This window comes from Podarcis bocagei (assembly GCF_964188305.1).
Source record: "Podarcis bocagei genome assembly, chromosome: 14".
Classification (NCBI taxonomy): Eukaryota; Metazoa; Chordata; class Lepidosauria; order Squamata; family Lacertidae; genus Podarcis; species Podarcis bocagei.
Window position 1 is genome coordinate 42,638,593 of NC_138139.1, and position 23,503 is coordinate 42,662,095.

The 23,503-nt window shown below is 43.5% G+C and overlaps 1 protein-coding gene across 8 annotated transcripts in view; it reads right to left on the reverse strand.

The window, feature by feature from the left end:
* Positions 1-2,766: 2,766 nt before the first annotated feature.
* DNAH3 (dynein axonemal heavy chain 3) overlaps positions 2,767-23,503 on the reverse strand; it is an 84,409-nt gene continuing 63,672 nt past the window's right edge. For 7 of the 8 annotated variants that reach the window (XM_081169310.1, XM_081169306.1, XM_081169311.1 and 4 more), the window contains exons 48-54: positions 21,816-22,482; positions 21,558-21,723; positions 20,253-20,469; positions 19,676-19,858; positions 18,222-18,420; positions 14,898-17,039; positions 13,241-13,861 (exon numbers count right to left, since the gene is read on the reverse strand). In XM_081169310.1, the coding sequence (XP_081025436.1) occupies positions 13,461-13,861; positions 14,898-17,039; positions 18,222-18,420; positions 19,676-19,858; positions 20,253-20,469; positions 21,558-21,723; positions 21,816-22,482 (3,975 nt within the window). In that variant the 3' untranslated portion in view covers positions 13,241-13,460. Of the gene's footprint in view, positions 3,249-4,400; positions 4,539-6,235; positions 6,441-6,896; positions 7,040-7,883; positions 8,052-8,526; positions 8,685-9,410; positions 9,528-11,049; positions 11,295-13,240; positions 13,862-14,897; positions 17,040-18,221; positions 18,421-19,675; positions 19,859-20,252; positions 20,470-21,557; positions 21,724-21,815; positions 22,483-23,503 lie in introns of those variants that run through there. The other variant, XM_081169312.1, reaches the window with a different exon arrangement.

The window sequence follows — 23,503 nt, forward strand, 5'->3', positions numbered from 1 at the left end:
TCCCTTCTTTATGTTTTTCCCCATGAGTAAGGCTTACAGCATTTGGGGCATTTTAGCTCATCAAAAAAACAAGGACATAATAGAAGTGGATACAATTGTGCATCATGAGGAGAAAATGGCCATGAACAAACCTTTCTTCCCCCTCTTAATACCAGAGAAGAAGAAGAAGAAGAAGAGTTTGGATTTGATATCCCGCCTTTCACTCCCCTTCAGGAGTCTCAAAGCGGCTAACATTCTCCTTTCCCTTCCTCCCCCACAACAAACACTCTGTGAGGTGAGTGGGGCTGAGAGACTTCACAGAAGTGTGACTGGCCCAAGGTCACCCAGCAGCTGCAGGTGGAGGAGCAGAGATGCGAACCCAGTTCCCCAGATTACGTGACTACCGCTCTTAACCACTACACCACACTGGCTCTCAGAGCCAAGGAATCAGCCAATGAAACCAAATGGTTGACAATGCAGTGTCTTCCATAGTTCATCTGTGCACAATAGGCTATTGGCACAAGAGCGCCCTCCCCACTTGTGATTCTCAGCAGCTGGCACTGAGTGGCAGACTGCCTCTGGCAGTGTGGAGCAGAACACAGCCACCATGGCTAGCAGCCATTGATTGCCTTATCCACCAAATCCGTCAGCCTTTGTTTTTAGGCAAGTCCATATGTCCTCCGATATTTGGGGAACACCATCGCTCACCATAGCTTTGCATGCAGAAGGTTCCCAGGGTCAATCTCCAGCAGAAGGTGATAAGAGAGAGCTCCCATTTGAGGAGCTGCTGCCTTTCAGAGTAGTAGAAACAAAATTTAAAAATTCCTTCCAGTAGCACCTTAGAGACCAACTAAGTTTATTATTGGCATGAGCTTTCGTGTGCATGCACACTTCTTCAGAGTAGGTAACTGCGTTAGGCAGAGATATACTCTAACCTGGTCAAAGGCAGCCTTCCTATAGAATTGGCAAACCAAGCAGGCCACATTCCAAGTTTTTCAACCTTGGCACAAGACAATTTCCCTGGAAGCAGATGCTCTGCCATGTGTCTTTCCATCCTTCTGCATGTCTTCCTTGCTGCTTGAGATACAATTATTCAGACATGCAGCCTATGTGTCATATTTGACTCATCCTCTTCTTTCTTCTACATCCAATCCAGTCATTTCTTCCTGTCCAACTGACTACAATAATAGCTTTTCCCCTTTGAAGTTGTTCCTTATCTATCCTACTGCTTTCTATGCTGCTGTGGGTGTCTGTCCCATACTAAATAAATGAAAAGGGGTGTGTGTGTGTGTGTGTGTGTGTGTGTGTGTGTGCTGACTAATCAAACAGCAACATAAAGGGGGAGGGGAGCAATAAATAAATAAAAATCAAAGGTGGCAGACTTAAATAAACTTTGTGATGCCCAAAAATCTGTGTTCCCCTCACAGAGCTGCAAGCTCCAGAGTTCTCTATGAAGAGGAACTAACCACTCTTAGCACCCTTAATAACTCCAGTGCCCAGGATTTTAGAGGGGGAAGTCATGACTGTGTAAACAGGTATGATACTGCTTTAAATGTATGGTGCAGATGGGGCCTAAAACCACAAGATTAACATCTGAGGCAGAGAGGGGAAGGCAGAGGGCAAGGAAGACGTTACATAGGAATGGATGGATTATGAAATCACAGAATCAAAGAATCATAGAGCTAGAAGGGAATAAAGGGTCATCTAGTTCAACGTCCTGCAATGCAGGGGCTCAAACCCATGACCCTGACCTGAAAATGAAAGCCATGGTAGGACCTGGGGAAAGCCAGAAGTGAAGTTGAATGAAATGCCAAGGCAAAGAGTTCAGTGAGAGATCTGGCAGTGGTGCCTTTCGCTTCCTCTTTCTGGGAGCACCCTCCTGAGTCACCCTGAGAGCAAATGGGTTGCTGTGAGTGTGGCTGTTAGAACAGGGGAAAGGAAGGGCCCACTTCTCAATCCTCAATACAAAATGGCTCGACCCAAGAGAGAAAGCAAACTGAGAGCAAAGCAGAGAGGACCCCCAGACCATTGCTAGTTTTTGGTGAGATTCAGCCACATCCCAGCAAATCCTGGTTGTGCAGTCGAAGGCGATTGGGAGGCCTTGCACAACAAACCCACTCTCCCCCCAAAGAATGGACTTTTTTACAATAAGAGATGAGAAAGTGCACTGGAAAGTGTGGGATAATGCTGGCTTGAAGCAACATTGCTCACATGCACAGCATACATTTAAAGCACATGGCCTCCTTCAAAGGACCTAGAGAACTGTAGTTTACCTCTCATAGCACTACAATTCCCAGGACCCTTAACAAACTACATATTTGTCTGTGAGATTGTCTTACCCCATACAGGCCCTCTCGGACTGCTTTGATCTGTGGAACTGGCACAGATGTTCTGCATCTGTAGGAAACTGATCTTTTAATGTGGTGGCCCATACACTTTGGAACTCCCTGCCATTGATATCCTGCTGGCAGCTTCAGTGCACTCTTTTTGGTACCTACTTAAAGCATTCTTGTTTAGACAAGCCTACTTCTCTATCTGAAATACTGATGTGTTTTTAGTTCACTGCTGGTTTCAATTTTCTGAATGTTTTAAATTGTTTTTACTGATAATTTTTTTGTTGTATTCTTTTTTAAAACCCCTTTGAGGGTGGTTGTTTGTTTTTAGAATCAAGCAGCAAATAAACTTTATGAAATACATGCATGCAAACATAAATATATGGTGTAGATGCAGCTGCTGTCTAACCTCCTTGGAAACAAATCAGGAAGAATGTGCAATAAAACAAGTTGCTCAAACCTTAAGTTTTCTTTATTTTCAATGGGGCGATGGTTGTAGCCAGAGACTTCTTTCTTTTCAAAGGGGCGATGGTTGTAGCCGTGCTTTTTCATCAGAAAGCACAGGCATATGACACCAACCATTTAGTCGTCGAGCTGGCAAAGCGCAGCTACGCCCCTATTGATCCAGTGCTTCTGCGGCAAATCAGAAGCGAGCTCAATAGAGAGCACGTAATTGGTGGAGTGGCCAGTGGTGGACAGGGTGCCTCTCCTGGCACTAGTTTTGTAGACGGGGCACAGGTAAATCCCTTCGTGCAAAAATTTGGAGCTCTCGCCAGGTTTCAGCCAAATGATGGGCAGGGAGTCGTAGAGGATTTTGGGAAAAGACTCTCCAATCCGCATGGTCTCCCTGTCCCAGCGGGCCCCTTCCAGATAAAGCCCTTTCACGTAGGCTCCATCTTCAGGCAATTGAGCCATACTGTGCTCCTGTGTCATCACCTAAATTGGGTGGGGGAAGGAAGGAAGAGATGGTGTATTAGAACATGGCCTAGGTCTTGCAGAAGGAAGGTTCTATCCAGTGCTAGTTGCTAGCCGTGGCAAGGAATGTCTCCTGCAGATCTGAAGCACTGAAGCAGGACGTGCTGAAACATCACACCCAACCCTCTGTGACTCAATCTCCCCAAGTATCTACAAGGACTGCCCATCATGCTTTCTTCCCCATCCGACTAGCTCACTACGGGCTTCTTAAACATAAAGAATGGAAGAGAAATATCTACAAATGCTTGCAAAAGCTAGATCCCAACACTGGTCCTCATATTTCTAAATGCTCATTATGCTTTAGTTCATAATGCTCTCCAGACTTATTACTTTTGAATCTGTACTCTCTGCACAGCTCCCCAAAGACATTTTCTGAGACAGGGTAAGGGTAAATCCCATAGCTCCTCCCCCCTTTCTCTAACAACATGCCATCAATTATTTAATATTTTACTATTATCTTCTAACACTAAGGGATCAATTAAGTAGGAAAACGGCCTCTGTTGTTTCTGGCCTTTGAATGCTCTGAATGGACTCTGGAGGATGCAGCTTCATAAATCCATGTTTTGTGGAAGGAAGGAAGGAAGGAAGGAAGGAAGGAAGGAAGGAAGGAAGACAGACTTTTTTTTACCAGCCTCAGTGTTTTACAATGGAGATCAGTGGTACCATCAGAGCAAAGGTGTGTGCCCAGGGCTCCATGTAACAGAATGAGCAGCCCGCCCCCCAATGCAGTAGGATGGCCTTTTTGTAGTAAATGATATAATATGCACTGGTATTTAAGGAGAGATGGGTGGATGCAAGTCCATGAACTCTAAAATTACCTAACTATACCACTGGCAGATATGCTTTATTGTTCCCTAGATTCCAGTTCATGCAAATGTCCCAATCTTCAGTAGCCTAACTCTGAGCTCTACAGATGGATTGGCTGAGGGCGATGGAAGAAAGACTTTCTCAGTGTCCACCCTCTGAAATTAATGGGCATGACTAACGTAGGTTCATTAATTCCAATGGGTTTACTCTCAGTAGGGTTTCGTAGGATACAATCCTAGGTTACCAAGTTTCATTTTGCATAGTATACAGGAACTCTTAAACATGGAATGAAATTGTTTTACTTACCTCAAATTCAAATCCAATGTGATCTATTGGGATGGTGTATTTCCTGGCATAGTTCTGTGAAACTCCTGTCAAGAAGGACTGAGTAAAGTAGAAACCGGAAATCCAAAACACAATTGGAGGTCCGTGATTGATCCACTCCTGGGTTTAACATGAATCGGCAAAGTAAATAGTTATTATGTGGCATTAAAAGACACAACAACTGCATATGGTCAGCTGTAAAGTCTTGAAGGCCAAAAGCTTGGGGTAATGGAATCTCAAAACGTCAGTCTCCACCATTAAACAAATGCAAATCTGTAAAGGTTTACGTCCAAATTTATAAATATTAGGATAAGAAAGTAACACTGCACTTAGCTGAAAACACCAGCATGATCGTTAAGCATATATAAATATAATTTAAAATGTTTAAATTTAACACACTTTTTTGGTGTACTCATCTACTTCTGGGGCTTTTATTAATTAATTTATTGTTGGCAACTGCTGTCTCTCTTTGAAGCTTATCTAATAATTAAGGGTTGTCACCAACTAGTCCTACTCAAGAGCAGACCCATTGAAGTTAATGGACTTCATATTTACATTCACACTTCACATTCAATAGGTCTACTCTGGAGCAGGACTAGCATTCAATGCAACCCAAGATGTCTTAACAGCGAGAGCTTTTTTAAACCTCTATTCCTGCAACAGTTCTTCTAATCTGTGGCTCTTTCTTAACCACCTAGCTAGCTTTCTACTTCCTGCCTCCATTTACACTGCTTAGATACTACCGAGTTAAGCCATATATAAAGTTTTGAAGTAAAACAAGTAAAATTGCATCCTGAGTGAATACTGAGCTCCCCAAACCAGTTCCATATACTTGAGCCATCCCAAGAAATGTCAACAAACCACTAAAAAAACAGAAAAACAATGATTAAATACAAGCAAGCATTGACAGAAGTAAAATACACATGAACACACACAAAAATCTTTTAAACCCATACAAATGATTACAGTCAAAACAGCATGGCACCAGCCCTCTCATTAAAAGCAGTCAGTTACCAAAAGCACACTGGAACAAAAAGCTGTTCACCTGCCTGTGGAAGGACAGCGAGAAGGGAGCCAATTTAACTTTTCTAGGGAGGGAGTCCCAAAGTCTGGGAGCAACCACTGAGGAGGCCCTGCATAGGATTGTTATGACTCTGGCCCATTTTGATCTCTCTCAGTTTCTCAAGTCAAATCAAGTCGTTTTATTACAGTCAATGACCAGTATCAAGACAAAAACACCAAATTTCAAAATTTAAAAGCTCAGAACAAAATAAACAATGTAAAATCACTTACACATAAAAAAGCAGTTCTGGCTAGGCATTTATTTGTCCAAAAGGAAACCGTGTCAGAAAAGCAACCTCAACAAACAGATGGTTACTCTCAGTATCTCATTTTTCTAGTCTTAAGTCCAACCACCCACATTTCCACATCACTTTGCAGAGCTTTTTTTTAATGTGCTCATGAAAATTCATTAGCATTATAGTGCCAATTTCTCCTAATATACACATACTTGCAAGCAATTTTCCCTAATAGAATGAATGCATTTTGGTTTGTTATATTCACTAATATATGCACTTCTATGCACTCTTTACCACAATGCATGCACTTTTGTACACATTACTTGGCGGGGGATCCTCACTGCAACCTTCAGAAAAGTGCAAAATTTGAAGGCTAGCTGTGTTTTGGTTCACATACTGCTTTGGAAAGCACAAATTAGGGAAGTCTGTGTTTAAATGCAAACCAAATTGAATTGTTCATCTCTACTCGTGTGTAAATGATCTTGACAACAACACTGAACCATGAGAGCTGAAGCATACCTGAAAGAAGACCAGCCTCATGAGAAGGTCAGACACGTAACTCCCCATAGGCTTCAAGGATGGGTAGGATTTGGCTGCCCACATAGGAGGCACTTTGCCCACAAGCATGCTGTTGAAGACATCCTCGAGTTCTGAAGACATCAGCACCTGGCCTTTGATGGCTTTAAGTAGGTTGACAAGGCTGCTGCGGACAACCTCTGTAAGCCTAGAGGGAGAAGAAATGGTTCTGAATCTGTCCTGAATCTGTTAACCATAGGCTCCCCGGTCAGATGAAATGGAAACCTAGGGTTAACTGGAGGCTTCCACATGACCTTAAGCATGCTGTTAAATGAGGAAAGAGGGCCAGTCCTTTTATTAGGCAGAGTGGATTGGCAAGTGATAGGGGTGAGAGCGACGTTTTGGAGGGTGGAACTCTTTTGTGCAGTAGAGGCCTGCATGCCCTCAGGTGCAGTAGGGGACACTGTCCTGCCACAGTCAACTGCAAGTCCCATCACCTTCTGTATATGGAATAGCAGGTGGGCAAATATCTGTGATTTCGCTTGATGTCCATTATGCTAACATAAAATATACGTGGAGCTTTCAGGCCTGTGGCTGCTCCATCATTATTTCTATTAATATTGCAGGGTGGAGAAGAAGAAGAAGAAGAGACCCAGAATCCTACCTGTTGAACCTGATAAGTTCTTGCCTAAGAACCGTGTTCATGGACTCCCTGTAAAGTACTGGGTACATTTCCATCACATATTCTAGGTCAAAGTCTTGTGGTAACTTGGACAGGACGTCCTGTGCCAGTTCCTCTACTGTTTCCTAAAATCAGGAAATTGGACATTTTTGAAATGGAATATGCTTGAAAATAGCATTTTTTGTAGCTCTTTAATAACCTGCCATCTTTTTGTATGTTATTCTTCAAATATGTAATTTTTCAAACTCATTGGTCCTTTTGAGCTTATTATGCTTTTAGTTGTGCTTAAAAGGTACAGGTAAAGGGACCCCTGACCATTAGGTCCAGTTGTGGCCGACTCTGGGGTTCATCTCGCTTTATTGGCTGAGGGAGCCGGCATACAGCTTCCAGGTCACGTGGCCAGCATGACTAAGCCGCTTCTGCCGAACCAGAGCAGCGCACGGAAACGCCGTTTACCTTCCCGCCGGAGCGATACCTATCTATCTACTTGCATTTTGATGTACTTTCGAACTGCTAGGTTGGCAGGAGCAGGGACCGAGCAACGGAAGCTCACCCCATCGTGGGGATTCGAACCGCCGACCTTCTGATCAGCAAGTCCTAGGCTCTGTGGTTTAACCCACAGCACCACCCTGCTTAGCACGGCACTAAATACAAACACCGTAGTAAGAGCAATGGATGAATGGATGTCAGGTGTCAACGGTCAGGGTAAATAGGTGCATCTTCAGCATATGATAGAAATTACATAATGAAGCTGCTGGACACATCTCTAAAGGGATGGAATTTCACAGCTTAGGGGATGCCACAAAGAATGCCCTCTCCCAGGCTACCAACACCCCTGAGGGTAGCCAAATAACCAGATGGGCCTCTTCTGCCAACCTTAACATCCAAAAGGGACTGTCAGAATGGAGGTGGTTGTTTAGATATTTGGGGCTTGAAGCACTAGATGAAGCCACTGTGTCATTTTGTTACCTGTGGAGATTTGCCGCCACCACCTGCTTGTCGGGGCAAAGTCAGCAAGACACTATTGAAAAGCAGGTTGGTCTCTTGGTTATCCTTTGTGATATCTGCATTCTCGTGTAGCCCAAATACTCCGGGATGGGTTATAATTGGCAGACTTCTCAAGTAGTCTATGTAGGACTGTAAAGAATATATAACGATATGTGTATTTCAAGAATCATCACCGGCAAGCAGGTTTGCTAGATAAGGAGACGGTATTGTTCACACTGCCCCCAATTGGTACAGACTGTGATGCCCACATTTTAGAAAAGCATAAGAAAATCCCTGCACAACCAGGCTAAAGACCCATCTAGACCAGCATTGGGTTCTTGCAGCAGCCAAACGGATGCCTCTGGGAAGCCCGCAAACAGGACCTGAGCACAACTTGTGATTCCCAGCAACTGGTATTCAGAGGCATTTACTGTCCCTGATAGCGGAGGGAGAAAATGGCCATTGTGGCTAGTAGCCATTGATAGCCTTATTTTCCACAAATCTGCCTAATCCACTTTTAAAGCCATCCAAGTTGATGGCCATCAATATTTCGGGGGGGGGGGGAGAGAACTCCACTGTTTTACTATGCGCTGTGTGAAAAAGTACTTCATCTACACTCTCTTACCTGGTATGTCCCGAAGGATGGTACAAAATATTCCCCCCCTGGGGAAAGCTGATAGTTTTCCAGGACTTCTACGTCTTTGCAATACACAATTGAAAGTAGAGAGAGCAGGAGACGCCTGTCCTTGTCGTCCGTTACCCTCCCACCATAGTTACATTCGCCTAGGAATAGAAACAACACATTAGAATGAAAATGGTAAGATGTTTGTGCAGCGTGCAGAGATACCTTCTGTTTAAAAAAAGGAGACCGATAAGACTCTGCTCACAAGGTGACTGGAGCCCACATACAGCGGGCTCAGGGGGAAATTGGAACCTACAGGTGGGACATCTTTCATAAACAGCCGTATGTTAGCTAGCCTTGCATTACTAGGGACGATGGAGTTTTGTCAGAATTGGACTCCCATCATGGATCTCCATATACTTTGGGTGGTATGGTGGAGGGTGGCGACTATTAGACTGTGGCCTAGATGTAACAGGAAACCATGGTTTCCAGATTCAATCACTGTCATATCCTGGTAAGCCTGGGAGAAATCCTTGCCTGTGACAAAGGAAGATATCGGCCAGTCAGAGCAGACGATACTGAGCTAGATGGACCAATGAACTGACTTTGTATAAAGCAGCATCACATGAGCTGCAGGATGACTTGCATGCTCCTCTCTCTCCTCTCCTCTTTTCTAGCTGTTTTGCTATGGCCACACTGAGGAATGGGGACGGGATGTATGCAAGCCTTGGGGGCTCATTTTCATAAATGATAAGCCATGCTTTTAGCTCACTATTGTAATACGTTCACGTTTGTAATGATAAACCATAGTTTAGCTAAATCACGCTAAGCTCATTTTCATGATGCTAAACCAGCATTATGTCTGAATGTAGCCACAATGCCCATACCTGTAAGATATGTGAGAGCTTCAAATGGGGTTTCTTCATATTCATTCAGAAACATCTGAATCTGCCGCATACTGATTCTCAGATCAGATTCATTGAATTCATAAGGAATGTTCCAACCTGTCCAGGTCAGAGTGGGGGGAAAGTGAGTCTGCAATACAGCAAGCTTTGTTCTGCTGATGGCAAACAATAAAATGCCATTCAATGCTAATAGACTAAGCTGAAACAATACTATAGTGAAGCCCAGGCATTTGTCTCAATATTGTATCCAAGAGGGAGATATTTATCTTTAATTAACTTCCCTTATAGTGCAACGATGTGTTCCAGGTCTTACATTAATTTGAGCTGCTAATGTTAAATATTATTTATGTGCCCCTCAGCTGTCATTTGAAAACTGCTGAGCTCAAAACTGAACAGCTGCATTCTGATAGACACAGAAAAGGCACAAGCGCCCCTGGCTAATTTGAATAGAAGCTCCCTATATGGCCACGTAGGAAATCTGAGCAATAGATCCAAGTTTGTAACCACATAAAAATGTTTACCTTTGTTATTTGGGGTGCCTTTGGCAGCAAAAATGGCCCAGTGGGCAGTGAGTGACATACATGAAGAAATCTTCAATAAAACTAAGCCCCAGCTTAATCGTAGAAAGAGCTATGTATTGATGCAAAACTGAACTGTGGGATCTGGATCACAGACTGACACAATGATTGGTGCAATGGTTGTACCATTAGTGGCATGGGGTCAAAAGCGATTGCCAGTGCCTGTTTAATCCATGCTGTGCTGTTCCTTCGTTTAGAGTTGCAGCACATATAAGATGATAGCATCAGTGTGGTGTTGTGGACAGAGCAGTAGATCAGGGAGATCCTCTTTAAATTCCTCACTCGGGAATAGGGATGAGTGAATCTGTCACTTTAGGTTTCTAATATTTCCAATCTTAAATGCAGTTCTTCACATTTCTATACAAGTTTGAGGTTGTTGTTGTTAAGTTCTCACAAAAACTCACTGGCATTTTAGTGCAGATTTCTAATATACACATTTTTGTGTGCAATTTTGCCTCATACATACGTACATTTTCCCCAAAGCCACTTCCCTGAACGTAATGCATATTCATATGTAATTTTCATGTACATATGCAATTCTGCACACCGTTTACCTCGGTATGTGCACTTTTGTAAATACAACTTGGCTGGGAAAACCACAAAATTTGGAGAAACATGAATTCTGAAGGATGGCTGTGAATAAGGTAGATTTGCCTTTAAAGGCGAACTGAGTTGGATTTCTCCCCCATCCCTACTGAGGAACAACACTCAGTGAATGACTGGTTCACACTCTTTCAGACTTATCTACTCACAATGTTGTTGTGAGGATAAAGTGCGGAGGGGTGCAGATAGGAACCATTTATACTGCTTTCATCCTGGACGAAGAATTGGACAGACACCATCTCAGAGCCTGCTCCAGCCTCTGCTGGCCACAGAACCACCTACCATCTACCTTGTCTTGGGTGGCAAGGAGAAAGACGGATGCAGGTGAAGACTATATGCAAACCTCCTCTGGCTTGACTTCCTGTTCCCACCTCCCCAGCGCCATCTACCACAAAAAAACAAAATTGTTTTTGAAAACAATAAAGCACACAACATCTTACCTAATGGACCAAAGTTTCTTCTTTCTTGCACAAGAGCATGGAAGAAGCAGAGACCAAACAGCAGCTTCTGCCAAATTTCTTTCTTTTCGCAACTGTTAAAGAACATGGGGTCAGAAACTGGGTCGTTGAGGTAGGATCGAAGGAGATTTGCTCTCACCCCTTTAGGTGGCTCGTTGGTCATTTTTATTCCGTTCTGGAGAATGCTGACAGGAAACTTTTCGGATGGATAACTAGTTAGCCACAATCTAATGAAAGTTGGGAGCAGAAATAAATTTGGTTACATGGCGTGGATGCTGTCTATGTGTAGATTAGGGTTGCCAGTGTGCGCACCCTCCAGATGTTTTTAAACAACTAGCAACCCTGACTACTGGCCACGCACCAGCCCTGTATCAGGAAAATTTTAATGCTTTGCATTTTATTATGTTTTTATATGTGCTGAAAGCCACCCAGAGTGGCTGGGAAAACTCAGCCAGATGGTAGGGGTATAAATAATAAAACTATTATGCTGGTTGGGGCTGGTGGGAATTGTGGTCTACAACATCTGGATGGTACCAACTTGGCTACCCCTGGTGAAGATACACAAGCTTATTTTCACACATTTGAATAACGGTTAAGTATCTTGTGTGTGCCTTTGTAACAAATGTGTTAGAGGCCTAGCTCTCACTGAGATGGTCAACCTGTGTCTGGACCATACCACATCAGACTCAAGACAGGAGCTCAGATGAATGCACCTTTGTGTTTTTTTAGAAGGGGGATCCTGCTACATAGAAAGCTCTTATGTGCAAGAGAAAGGGAGACTAGCACTGTCACAAAACACCAACACAAACCCCACCTCAACCCCCTCTTTGCAAGCAGGAGTACAATGGTCACCACCAAGACATGTAGTAGTGTCAGTGAAAAAGTGAAAACTGCAGAGGGGCAGTTACAGGAAAACCATTGTGTTGACCCTGCACAAACCACTGCTTCCAATAGAAAAAGATCTAAAAAATGTAATGATCCCCAAATCTGGGCCCCCACCCTGCCCTGAGGAAGACTCTGATGAAGAGGAGAAGCAGGCAGCCCTGTGCAAGGAGGGGACCTTTCAGCACCTCCTTCCATGCCTTTCCAGCCAGAAGATGTAGCTCTTCCTGCCACCCTCAAACCCTTAGGATGAGTCCCCAGTAGCATTTCATCTCTTCAGTCTTGTAGAAGTCAGCAGTTATGGAACTGGACAATAGCCCTTTAAAGAACACAGCCAGCTCCTCTGCAAAGGCAGGGCTAATTGCGGGGCAGGGTTTGGCAACCTTAAACTCTTTGCTGAGACAACATCTACTCATTAAGCACAACAAAGGAAAGACTGCAGCCACTGGAGGTCACAAGACCTTTCTGTGGTCCTGATAGGGCTTGCCTAAATCTGGGCGTATATTTATTTTTATTTATTTATTTCACAAGATCTATATACCACTCGATTGCAAGAAAACCTCAGAGCAGTTTACAAAAAGAGTAAAATCATAAAATTATAAAAAGAAAATCATCCAAAAAAAGAAAAAAGAAACAACTACAGTGGTACCTCAGGTTAAGTACTTAATTCGTTCCAGAGGTCCGTTCTTAACCTGAAACTATTCTTAACCTGAAGCACCACTTTAGCTAATGGGGCCTCCTGCTGCTGCTCCGCTGCCGGAGCTCGATTTCTGTTCTTGTCCTGAAGCAAAGCTCTTAACCTGAGGTACTATTGCTGGGTTAGTGGAGTCTGTAACCTGAAGGTACCACTGTATTGAAAATATTCAGAACTAAATAAAATCAACAATGGGGGCAGGGAGGGAAAGCAGATGAAAATATTAGTCAAGATTCTACATTTATGGATGTGTTTTTAGCAGGCACCAAAAGAGTACAGTGAAGGTACCTGCTTGGGAGTTCCAACTGAAAATATCAATTTCTTACAAATGCGGAACAAGTATTATTCTGTAACAGTGCCAGTTCCACAGATCAAAGCAGTTGCGTAGGCATATATGGGATAAGGCGATCTCACAAGTAAACTAGTGACAAGCTGTTAAGGGCTTTATATACAGTGGTACCTCTGGTTACGAACTTAATTCGTTCCAGAGGTCTGTTCTTAACCTGAAACCGTTCTTAACTTGAGGGACCACTTTAGCTAATGGGGCCTCCCACTGCCGCCACACGATTTCTGTTCTTATCCTGAAGTAAAGTACTTAACCTGAGGTACTACTTCTGGGTTAGCGGAGTCTGTAACCCAAAGTGTTTGTAACCCGAGGTGTTTGTAAACCGAGGTACCACTGTACTAACATATAGATGTGACCTTGGCCCTGAACTTGATACTGCTAAATCGAGGCACATGCTACTGAGCCTGATCTTACCTGCATGACCCTGCTCACTGTGATATTATCTGACATGGCCTCAGTGGGAAGAGATATTTACCTAATATTACCTTCATTTAAAAAGCCTGCTGCCATGTCCTCTGTGACCCCAGAACCCCAGGGGATCAGAACTTTCATTGCAACACTTTCCTGACCAGCAAAAGAGGCTGTCTGGAGCACAGGAAATGAGATTTCTACAGCATCCATGTAGACTGAATAATAGATATTAAATTCTTGCCTGAACTTGGTATGAGTATTCTCAGGTACTATAACCTCTTCACAGATTTTTTCCAAAGCAGGCATCCAGCTGGTTGCAAGATGGCAGTTTTGCAGCACAACCCAAGTCCCGTCCACGATAGCCTGATTAATCATCTTTGCTGCGATTGGGCCTTGGCCCTGGCCAAGTGAAATAGTCTGGATGCTTTCCATGCCAAGATCATCAGCAAACTTTAACAAGCCTAGCATCAAATATTTAAATACAAATCGTTTTAATAAATGCGCAGGGTTTTAGTGTCAGGAATGCTATTCAAGAAACCCGAATCTTCTCAGTTAAAGTAACTGTAACCTTTAGAAGACATCTGACGGCAACCCTGTATATGCTATTACGTTTTTATATATATGTTGCTGCCCATAGTGCCACCCAGTCAGATGGGAGGGATACAAATATAATAATAATAATAACAATAATAATAATAATAAAGGTGATGATGGGGAATTACAAGTGCTTTTTGGAGGACTTTCTGGCAAGCCGCTGTTGCAAAGACCTCTGCACCCAACATATAGAAAAATTAAGGAATGTCAGTAGGAAGCTACTTTATACAGAGTCAGAACATGGGTTCATCTAGCCCAGTAGTGCCCACACGGACTGGCAGCAGTTCTCTCCTAGCCTTACCTGGAGATGCCAGCAACTGAACCTGGGACCCTCTCCATGGAAAGGGTACCATGAGCTGTGGTCTTTCCCCACTGAGTTCCCTCTGGGTGCATTTTATGTGCTGGAAAACAGGCCCCGGGGCAGAGGGGAAGGTTGGACCTACAGATGAATCTGGCCCAGGAGATGCTGCCTCTGGGGATCCTAGTTTGAGGGTCTCATAAGAGCATAAGAAGAGCCTGCTGAATCAGCCAATGGCCCATCTAGTCCAGCATCCTGTTCTCATAATGGTCAAGCAGAGGCCTGTGGGCAACTCGCAAGTAGGACTTGAACACAACAGCACTCTTGCCTCCTGTGGTTTCCGGCAACTGGCACTGAGAAGCATTACTGCCTCTGACCATGGAATCTCTGGCTCAAGTTCAGAACTGGGGACCCAGGTCTGGGTCCAGCACCTCATCTGCTTGCACTGCCATTTTTTAAAAAAGCTGGCTGTGCACTCCTCTGGGTCAGAGTTTGAGCTGCTGCTCAGGGTGTGGGTAGTGAAAGATGCAATTTATAGCCTTGTTCAACCAAAAGGCAGTATCATGAAAGGAGGATTTCATGTTGGGTTATTTAAGAAACCTCACCTGCCATGGGATCAGCACCTGGCGACAGGACAAAAATCAGAGGTGCGCAGCAGTTGGAATCATGGTAACTTCCAACAAGATCAAATGTTGGGGGTTCGATATATATCTTCCCCATGTTGTCTGAGATGAACAGTTGGGTGGCCGGGATGATTTTATCTGGTCTCAGGCATCGGAGGATAACCATGCGGTCAAGACCCGTGACCAGATTCCATTCACCGGGAAACTCTTCTTCGTGAGGTTTGGCAGAATCATAAATCAGTTTCCATTCCGTGACATTGGACTCCACATGATCCAACAGCCCACGCAAGTTTTTCAGCCCCGAGGCACGCACAATTTCGGCCCACGATTTGTCAGACAACCATTCTGGGGCAGGATTCGCATACGGGTTCTCAAGCGCAATGCCACCCGTCAGTAGGAAACGCCAGACCTCATCATCAATCTCATCTCTCCCTTTCATGATCCCTATAGTCAGAAGTAGGGAGAAAAGAAGCTTGTCCTTCTCAAACAGGGATCGGCAGACGTTGTTGTAGATGCTGATTGTGAAATGGTCAATTATGAATTCAATCCTTTCTTCCAAAACATCGCTTTTCCTGCTATTGGCAAGAGACTGGACATAGAGGTTAATAAACCATATCAGGGAATATTGATACATTGGTTCAATGTTAGCCAGATCAGAAATGCAAAAGAAGACTGTTGCTGAATGAACGGCCACTGGCTTGTACCCCATTCGGGTGGCATCTATTTCCATTTCGGTAATAGTGGCAATTTCCTGCTTTTCAGATATTTCTTCAGACAACTCTTTGGAAGAAGAGAGGATTTTAATGGCTGTTTCATCTTCTAAGATATTTCCTTCCGACTTGGAAAGAACTTCCAGGATTTTGTCTTCAATCTCCTTCAGCTGTTTCTTGTTTGCTGCACTTTCTACAATCAGCTTGTTCTTCTTCTCTTCCAGCTCAGGCTTTTCCTTCGCAGCCACAATCCCAAGAAGCTGGTCCTGAAGCCCTAGAGGGGTGATCATAAAATTGAGCAGACAAACTTTCACAGCAACTTCAGGAAGATAATGAGGATTCCTTAAGCGTGTCGTTATGTAAAACTTGAAATCCCTTGAGTACTCAATAATGTTCTCTCCCAGTCTCATGTACTCCACACCTTGCTGTTTGAAAGTTGCCTTTAGCAGCACCGGCTCCAAGAACGCATCCAATTCCTCGCCAATATTTTCAAGCAAGACTGGGGTTCCAAACTGGATGGCGTTCTCCAAAGTCCTTACATAGTTGGTGTCAGACAACTTGATAACGGAAAGCTTATTGCCCTTTTCCATATTTTTGACCCATTTGTTGGCTTGCCCTTGAGGATCAATCATTAAAGCCCACCGTCTTGAGTTGGAAACAATGATGCCGTTGTCAATTGAAAAGGAATCAATTGGCAATCCGGCAATCTGCCAGGCACGGATCTTGACTGCGTCCCCTAAAGTGTTACTCAGGCTGAAATCAGTAGAGCATGGAACTTTCTCCTCCTTGCACAAAGCCAGCCATTTCTTCTGACATTCTGTACGGTAATCAACGGTAAAGGCTCCCAGATAAGCCACCGTCCCTGAAGATAACAAGACATCCCCAGTGAGGTCAGTGTATTTAATTCCTAGCAGGCGTGCTGCTTCCGTCCACCTATCCTTCTCACCTCCCAAGCCACTGATCAGCTTTTCAGCCCTGTCCAGCTTCTGAGAGCATATTTCAATGTTGTTCTCGAGTTCTTTCTTCCGGTTGTTCATTTCTTCAAATTCGTCATTCAGGTCCTGGAGGCGGTCAATCACCTTCTTGAGTTCTGCTCGCTTCGTATTGAGCTTCTGCATCTGTACAGCGAGCAAACCTTCAGCCTCCCTGAGTCGTTCACGTTTTGGAGCTACCACCTTTGCAACACGGTCGTACACTTCCATGGCTCTCACCCATTTACACAAGCCTTCGCAGGCGGATGATACATTTTTTATGACAGCTGGCTGAAAGTCCGGATGGTTGATGAACTTCTCTCTAATTCTCTTCATTACAGCTGATGGGATATTGTCTTTGTCATAAGTCTTCAAGCCTTCAAGGAATTTCAGATCCCCTAGAACCTTTTTGGAACTTCCCCAGTAGTCTTCTATCATTTTACCTGAAATTTCACATAAATACATATATATTAAAATGTTTTCAAAATACGAATATCTCATTTAACAAATCTGGAAGATTTTCAACCTCTCTGTTCTTTCCCCTGAAATAGTTTTTTGAACATCCAGGTAATTCTTAAGCCAAAGCAAATGGATAAGGTGGTATAATGACTCACTTCCCATAACACTTGTATCTATGGTCCATTTTATTGCATTAAATGCAGTGGAGGCTAAGGCCTATTAGACTTTTAAGGCAGAATGCAGGAGTTAGAGCCAATGATAGGCAGAGTCAACTAATTCTGGCTTTGTCTTCACCCTCCTTCCTGCTGAGTTCTATAACAGCAACACTGGGACTAAGGAGGAGCAGGAATAATAATAATAATAATAATAATAATAATAATAATAATAATAATAATAATAATAATAATAATTTATTATTTATACCCTGCCCATCTGGCTGGGTTTCCCCAGCCACTCTGGGCAGCTTCCAACAAAATATTTAAAATACAATGAAACACAGACATTAAAAACTTCCCTGTACAGGGCTGCCTTCAGATGTCTTCTAAATGTCAGATACTTGTTTATTTCCTTGACATCTGATGGGAAGGCGTTCTACAGGATGGTCGCCACTATCGAGAAGGCCCTCTGCCTGGTTCCCTGTAGCCTCACTTCTCGCAGTGAGGGAACCGCCAGAAGGCCCTCGGAGCTGGACCTCAGTGTCCGGGTAGAACGATGGGGGTGGAGACGCTCCTTCAAGTATACTGGGCTGAGGCCACTGAGGGTTTTAAAGGTCAGCACCAACACTTTGAATTGTGCTCGGAAATGTACTGGGAGCCAATGTAGGTCTTTCAAGACCGGTGTTATATGGTCTCGACGGCCGCTCCCAGTCACCAGTCTAGCTGCCGCATTCTGGATTAGTTGTAGTTTCTGGGTCACCTTCAAAGGTAGGGCTGGCTAAGGACAGGCTCAGCTTGGTAGGGCAGGGCAGCACTTGCCCTAATAGACTAAACTCTACTGGGTGAATGTCTTAATATATAATATAAAGTGATACGATGGCAATGTTCAATTTCAGCAAAAAAGCACATGACAACCCCTCCCAATAAATGTTTGTGGTGTGTGTGTGTGTGTGTGTGCGTGTGTGTGCGTGTGTGTGTGTGCGTGTGTGTGTGTGCGTGTGTGTGTTTTACCGCTTCCACTTGGATCAGGCTTTCTTTCTGGCTTTATTCCTTTCATAACACAAATGCTCTCCATGACCAGCTTGACAGGTCCTGGTGGATTCTGCATGGACTTGACAAGGGAGATATCTGCAGGGTTCAGGGTATCAAGAGCCGAAAGGGCAGCTTCCAGGGCTGGCATTGCCTCCGCCAGGTCCCCTTCGCACTCTTCCTGTAATCACATCAAACTTAGTTGGTCTCTAAGGTGCTACTGGACATTTTTTTTTATGTCATCACATCAAATATATTCCCACCACATTGTCAGGATGCCACTGCACAGTCCAGTGAAACAACAACTTTGCAAGAACAGCCCTTTTCTTTCTTATTGCAGGTGCTGCCACTGGATGTGCCTTGATTGAAACTGATCAAGGGCCCTCTCGCTGGCAGTTCCCCACCTGTCAAATGCACTCCCTGGTGCAACAGGCACATGGTCACCCAGTGAGTTTTATAACTCCGTGGGGTTTGAACCCTGCCCTCCCCTGGCCTAGCACTCTAACTGCATCACACTCACTCTCTTGTGACCCCACAAAAGGGGGGCATTTTTAGTCCAACATTACTTTTACCATATATGTATTTGGGAGAAATAGTTTCTCCCTGCTCTGGGGTAGGTAGCAGCCCTGGGGAGGCAGATCAGAACTGTTTTGGGGGCAAGGGATTGAATCCCCTCTCAGCGGCATCATGTTCCCAGTGTGGCCATCCCCTCTTAAGTGGCTGCTCTTTAGTTAAAAACCAACCATGGAAGGACACATCATGTGCTGACAGTGCAGCCCTGTGTATATTTATTCAGCAGCAAGTCTTATTGAGTTCAATGGGGTTTACTCTCAGGTAAGTTGACATAGTAGAGGATGGAGAACCCTCTATTCCTCTCTGTCTAGCCCTCAGAGCTCTCCTCTGGCAACACCCCCCTCACTTTGTCCCCCAACTGTTTTTGTCTGACTGGTCTGTGTCCATGAACTTGCCACTTGCTTGCCTGGATGGTGTGTGGCTATGAAGAAACTAGTCAACTGTACAAAAGGTAAAAATTGCATTTGTCGCCCCATCCACTTCTGCCTCTGGCTCTGCCCACCGCAGGCATGTAACCCTCAGAAGGTTGCCCAGAAGGGAATGTGGCCCTTGGGCTGATAAACATTCCCACACTTGAGGTATAGGATTGAAGCCTTAGGACTGGAGTCAATGCTAGTCCTACTCAGAGCAGATTCACTGAAATTAAAGGTCAGAAATAACTTGGGTTCATTAATTTCAATGAGCCTACTCTGAGAAGGACTAGCATTGCATACATTCCTCCAGGGAAACAATAAATAGGGCAGAAACAACACGTCACTGCTAGCTCTTTACACCTTTCTTAGTTCGGATTTCTCAATTATTACACTGCACTGGAAAGATGAGCTCTGATGGGGAGGGAGCACCGGGCTGCACAGCACAATTACCTTAATACCCTGGGCAATAGCTGCAGCTTCATTGGCTTCCTTTTCATCTGCAGCCACAAGCTCCTTCTTGGCATCCACCTCAACGGTTTCTTTTTCTATGTGGATCATCATTTTCTCCGTTTCGGTGGAGGTCTGAATCAATTCCGGCTGAAGAGCAGTCAGCTCCTTTTGCATCACTGCAACCTAAAGAGGACGACCAAGGGAGAGGGCATAATCAAGATATTAATTCCTTGCTATTCCAATCTTCAGTTCACCACATTTCATAATCAATTTCAGATACAGGAAAAAAAATCATGACAAAAATGCACCAGCATTTTAATGTGCAATTAGGTACCAGAATCTGCCAGTGATTTTGCTTTCTAACTAATCAGGAACTGTAGTTTGCTAAGGGTGCTTGGAATTGTAGCTCTGTAAGGTACAGTTCTCAGGATTCTTTGGAGGAAGTCATGCTTTAAATATATGGTGTGTATACAGCCATTGTCTTTGAACAGCCCTGTTAATAATACTGAGCTTGCAATGGATACTGCAGAAAAGTTACAAGTTTCCATATAATCTACCTGTTCCAGTCCACACTTACTTGTGAAGCTGCAAAATCAAGCTTCTGAAGGCCCACAAGATAGCGATTTCTCATCATATCCACTTCGTGCCTTTTACTATTTAATAACGCCTTAAAGGTCAGAATCAATTCCAGGTAGGATGTTGGTGTTACGTAATTGTGTCTTCGAAGAGTGCTGTAATAGCTGACGGAGAGTTCTCTCACATTTTCTTGGAAATACTTACACATGGACACAACCCTACAGGGAAAACACATGTTAATAGGCAGCTAATACAAACAATGAGTTAAATTTTGTTTGGTCCACGAACATTGTATAAGAGCCACATAATTTTTCTGGTAAAACTTTGGCTCAAGATATAAAGGTTATTTGAGGACATGCCAAGAGCTGATTTTGTGACATACTAATTAACCATATCAGAAAGCTTTGTGGTGATGGACATCATTCTGCAATAATTTCAAAAACTGTTTTACATATCTATGGCCTACAATGCTATTTAATACCTTTCTTAGAAATCAGCCCTGATCAGTATTAACTATAGATCATGTCAGGCCAAACTAAGTTCAGTTAGGTCATTATGAAGGCATCAAAAGTGGCAATGCAAGCACCAAAGCTTGTCCCAGCCAGCAAAGTCAGTAAACAGGGATGATGAGGGTAGTACTTCAACAATATCTGGAGAACCATCTCTGAAGTAGACTTAAGACTAGGGATGATTTAATGTATCAATTTCAGTTTCTCTCAAGTTTCTCATTTTTTCCTAATCTTAAGTTCAGTTTTTCACATTTCCACTTCAGTTTCGATTTTATAAAAAATCCCCCTGGAAATTCATCACCATTTCAGTGTGAATTTTTAATATTCAGATTTTTGTATGCAATTTTTCCTAATACTTCCATTTTTAGAAAGCAATCTCACCCAATTGATTGCATCTTTGCATTTCATTTTAATGAATATATGCATTTGTAGGCATATTTTCCCCTAGGAAATGCATCTTTGTACACATTACTTGGCCCACAAGGTAGCAGTTTCAGAGAAATGTGAATTTTGAAAGATGTTCTTTCCATTCATGTATTATTTCAGAAAGTGTGACTTTTGGTAGATTTGCCTTTAAATGTGATCTGAATCAAATTTCTCCCTCATTCCTAATCAAGTCCACGAAAGACTGGGCTGGGATAAATTTGTTGGCATCTAAGGTGCCTCAAGACCCTTTGTTGATTTTGGCTGCAATGGAGTTACGTGCCTATACCTTCTAGAAATTGTGACAATTTAGATTTGTTATATTAGAGAGGGCGCGGGATGGGGGAAGCTTTGCAAAGCATCCCATGACATACGATTTTCTGATTTCATCTTCCAGCTTCACATCCTCTAAGAATTTGTTGGCCACCATTTCCAAAGCATCCGTGGGCCATCTTTGGAACCAATCGATAGTGCAGCAGTTGATCAGCGAAGGGAACATTCGCAAGCGGTTCCGGAAAGCATCTCCAATTGGACTCATTGCTGCAATGGACATAACCATTATTTCTCAGACAAGCCCAGTCAAATGTTAGAAGAAATCAGAATGAAAAAGTAACTTATTTTTTTATCTGTACCTAAAACTATGTGCAAGTTTTTCTTCAAGCGCTCAGTAAAAAAGTTGTACATGGCCAGAGGGGTGGCTTCGATTCTCTTGCCTTCGGTCCTTGCCGCACCCTGCATTTTTTCAACGATGTCAGCCTTCTCATCTGCTGCAAAGATGTTAGGCACGTCCCCCGTGTTCAACAGCATGTTAATGTCCTCCACAAAGGACTCGTCCTTTATTTGGTTATCACAAAATAAGAACACAGTGTTTTTGTTGGCCACCCCTGACTGCAACATGACCTTCTTGATATCCTCTCTCCAGTCATTTGTGGTGTAGAACTTCGTGATTTCGATCATGAAGAGTTCATACGAATTCATAAAGGTGCCCAGCTTGGTGGCGCTCTGTCGGCCACTTCCACCGATGCCCACCAGCAGCAAGTGGCCGTTATCCTGCTTCAGTACTCTGCATATCCTTGAGATATGCTCAATGGCAAATTTAAACATAACCAGAGACATGGGTGCCTTGCTGATCTGGTTGAACTCCTCCAAGTAGTATTCCATAACAGATGTCAGCTTGTTTAAGTCTGTTATTTCATCATAGATCTTTGCATCACTTTGTGGCTTAAAGTAGTCTCCAAAGAAGAGGCTCCGGATGTTATCGTCATGGATTTTTCCAGTTGGAGACAAGTGGCTTAATACCTATGGAAGACAGTGAGGAATACATAAGCAGTTTGGACTCCATCTGCCCACCACCACTCTGAAATAACAGATGTGGGAAGACACACTAAGAACATAAGTAGTACCCTGCTGGGTTGAATCAAAAGCCCATCTAGTCCAGTAACGCACTCCCAATGTGGCCATACAGATACGTCTTGGAAAGCTCTCAAAGAGGGTATGAGCGCAACAGCAGTCTCCCACTCATGATCTCCAGCAACTGGCATGTAGAACCATATTGTCTCTGGAACTACACGTGATATAGCTACCATGACTAGTAGTCACTAATAACCTTATCCTCTGTGAATTTGTCTAATTCCCTTTTAAAGCCATCCAAGTAGGCAGCCATCATTTCATCTTGTCATAGCCAACACCATAGCTTAACTATGCACTTTATCTGTCCTGAATCTCCCACTTTTCAGCTTGGATGGTCCCAACTTCTGATATTACAAGAGGGGACGAAATGTTTCTTTATCAACTTTCTTCACACCGAGCATAATCACATGCTTCCATCATGTTCCCCTTGCTTGCCTTCCCCCCCTCAAAACTAAAACCTATAGGGTGGTATCCAACCGGGTTCTACGTAGCATAGACCCACATTAATGGACCAGTTAGGCATGTTGCTTAACTTCTATGGTTCCACTCTGAGTAGGACTAACATAGCATACCACCCATAATTTATCAGTTGTAGTGTTTGTTTGTTTGTTTGTTTGTTTATGTATTCATCAATCGATCGATCGATCAATCAATTGTGATGTAGCAACAATCCAAGAAAAATTCTGGGCAAAGATAAATGGCATCTGCTACGACTGACCACTCAAATAGAAGCCAGAGAATAAGAAGTGGATGTTACTTGAGTTCCATCCTTGAAATTTCCCAGTTCCAGAAAATTGCTGAAATCCCTCTGCCACTTTTGCACCATGCGAAACTGGGGTGGGGGAGCTCTTCAGCCCAATGCAACCAAAATAACAGTTGCTGTAAATATATCCTATTTTTCTCTCTTTAT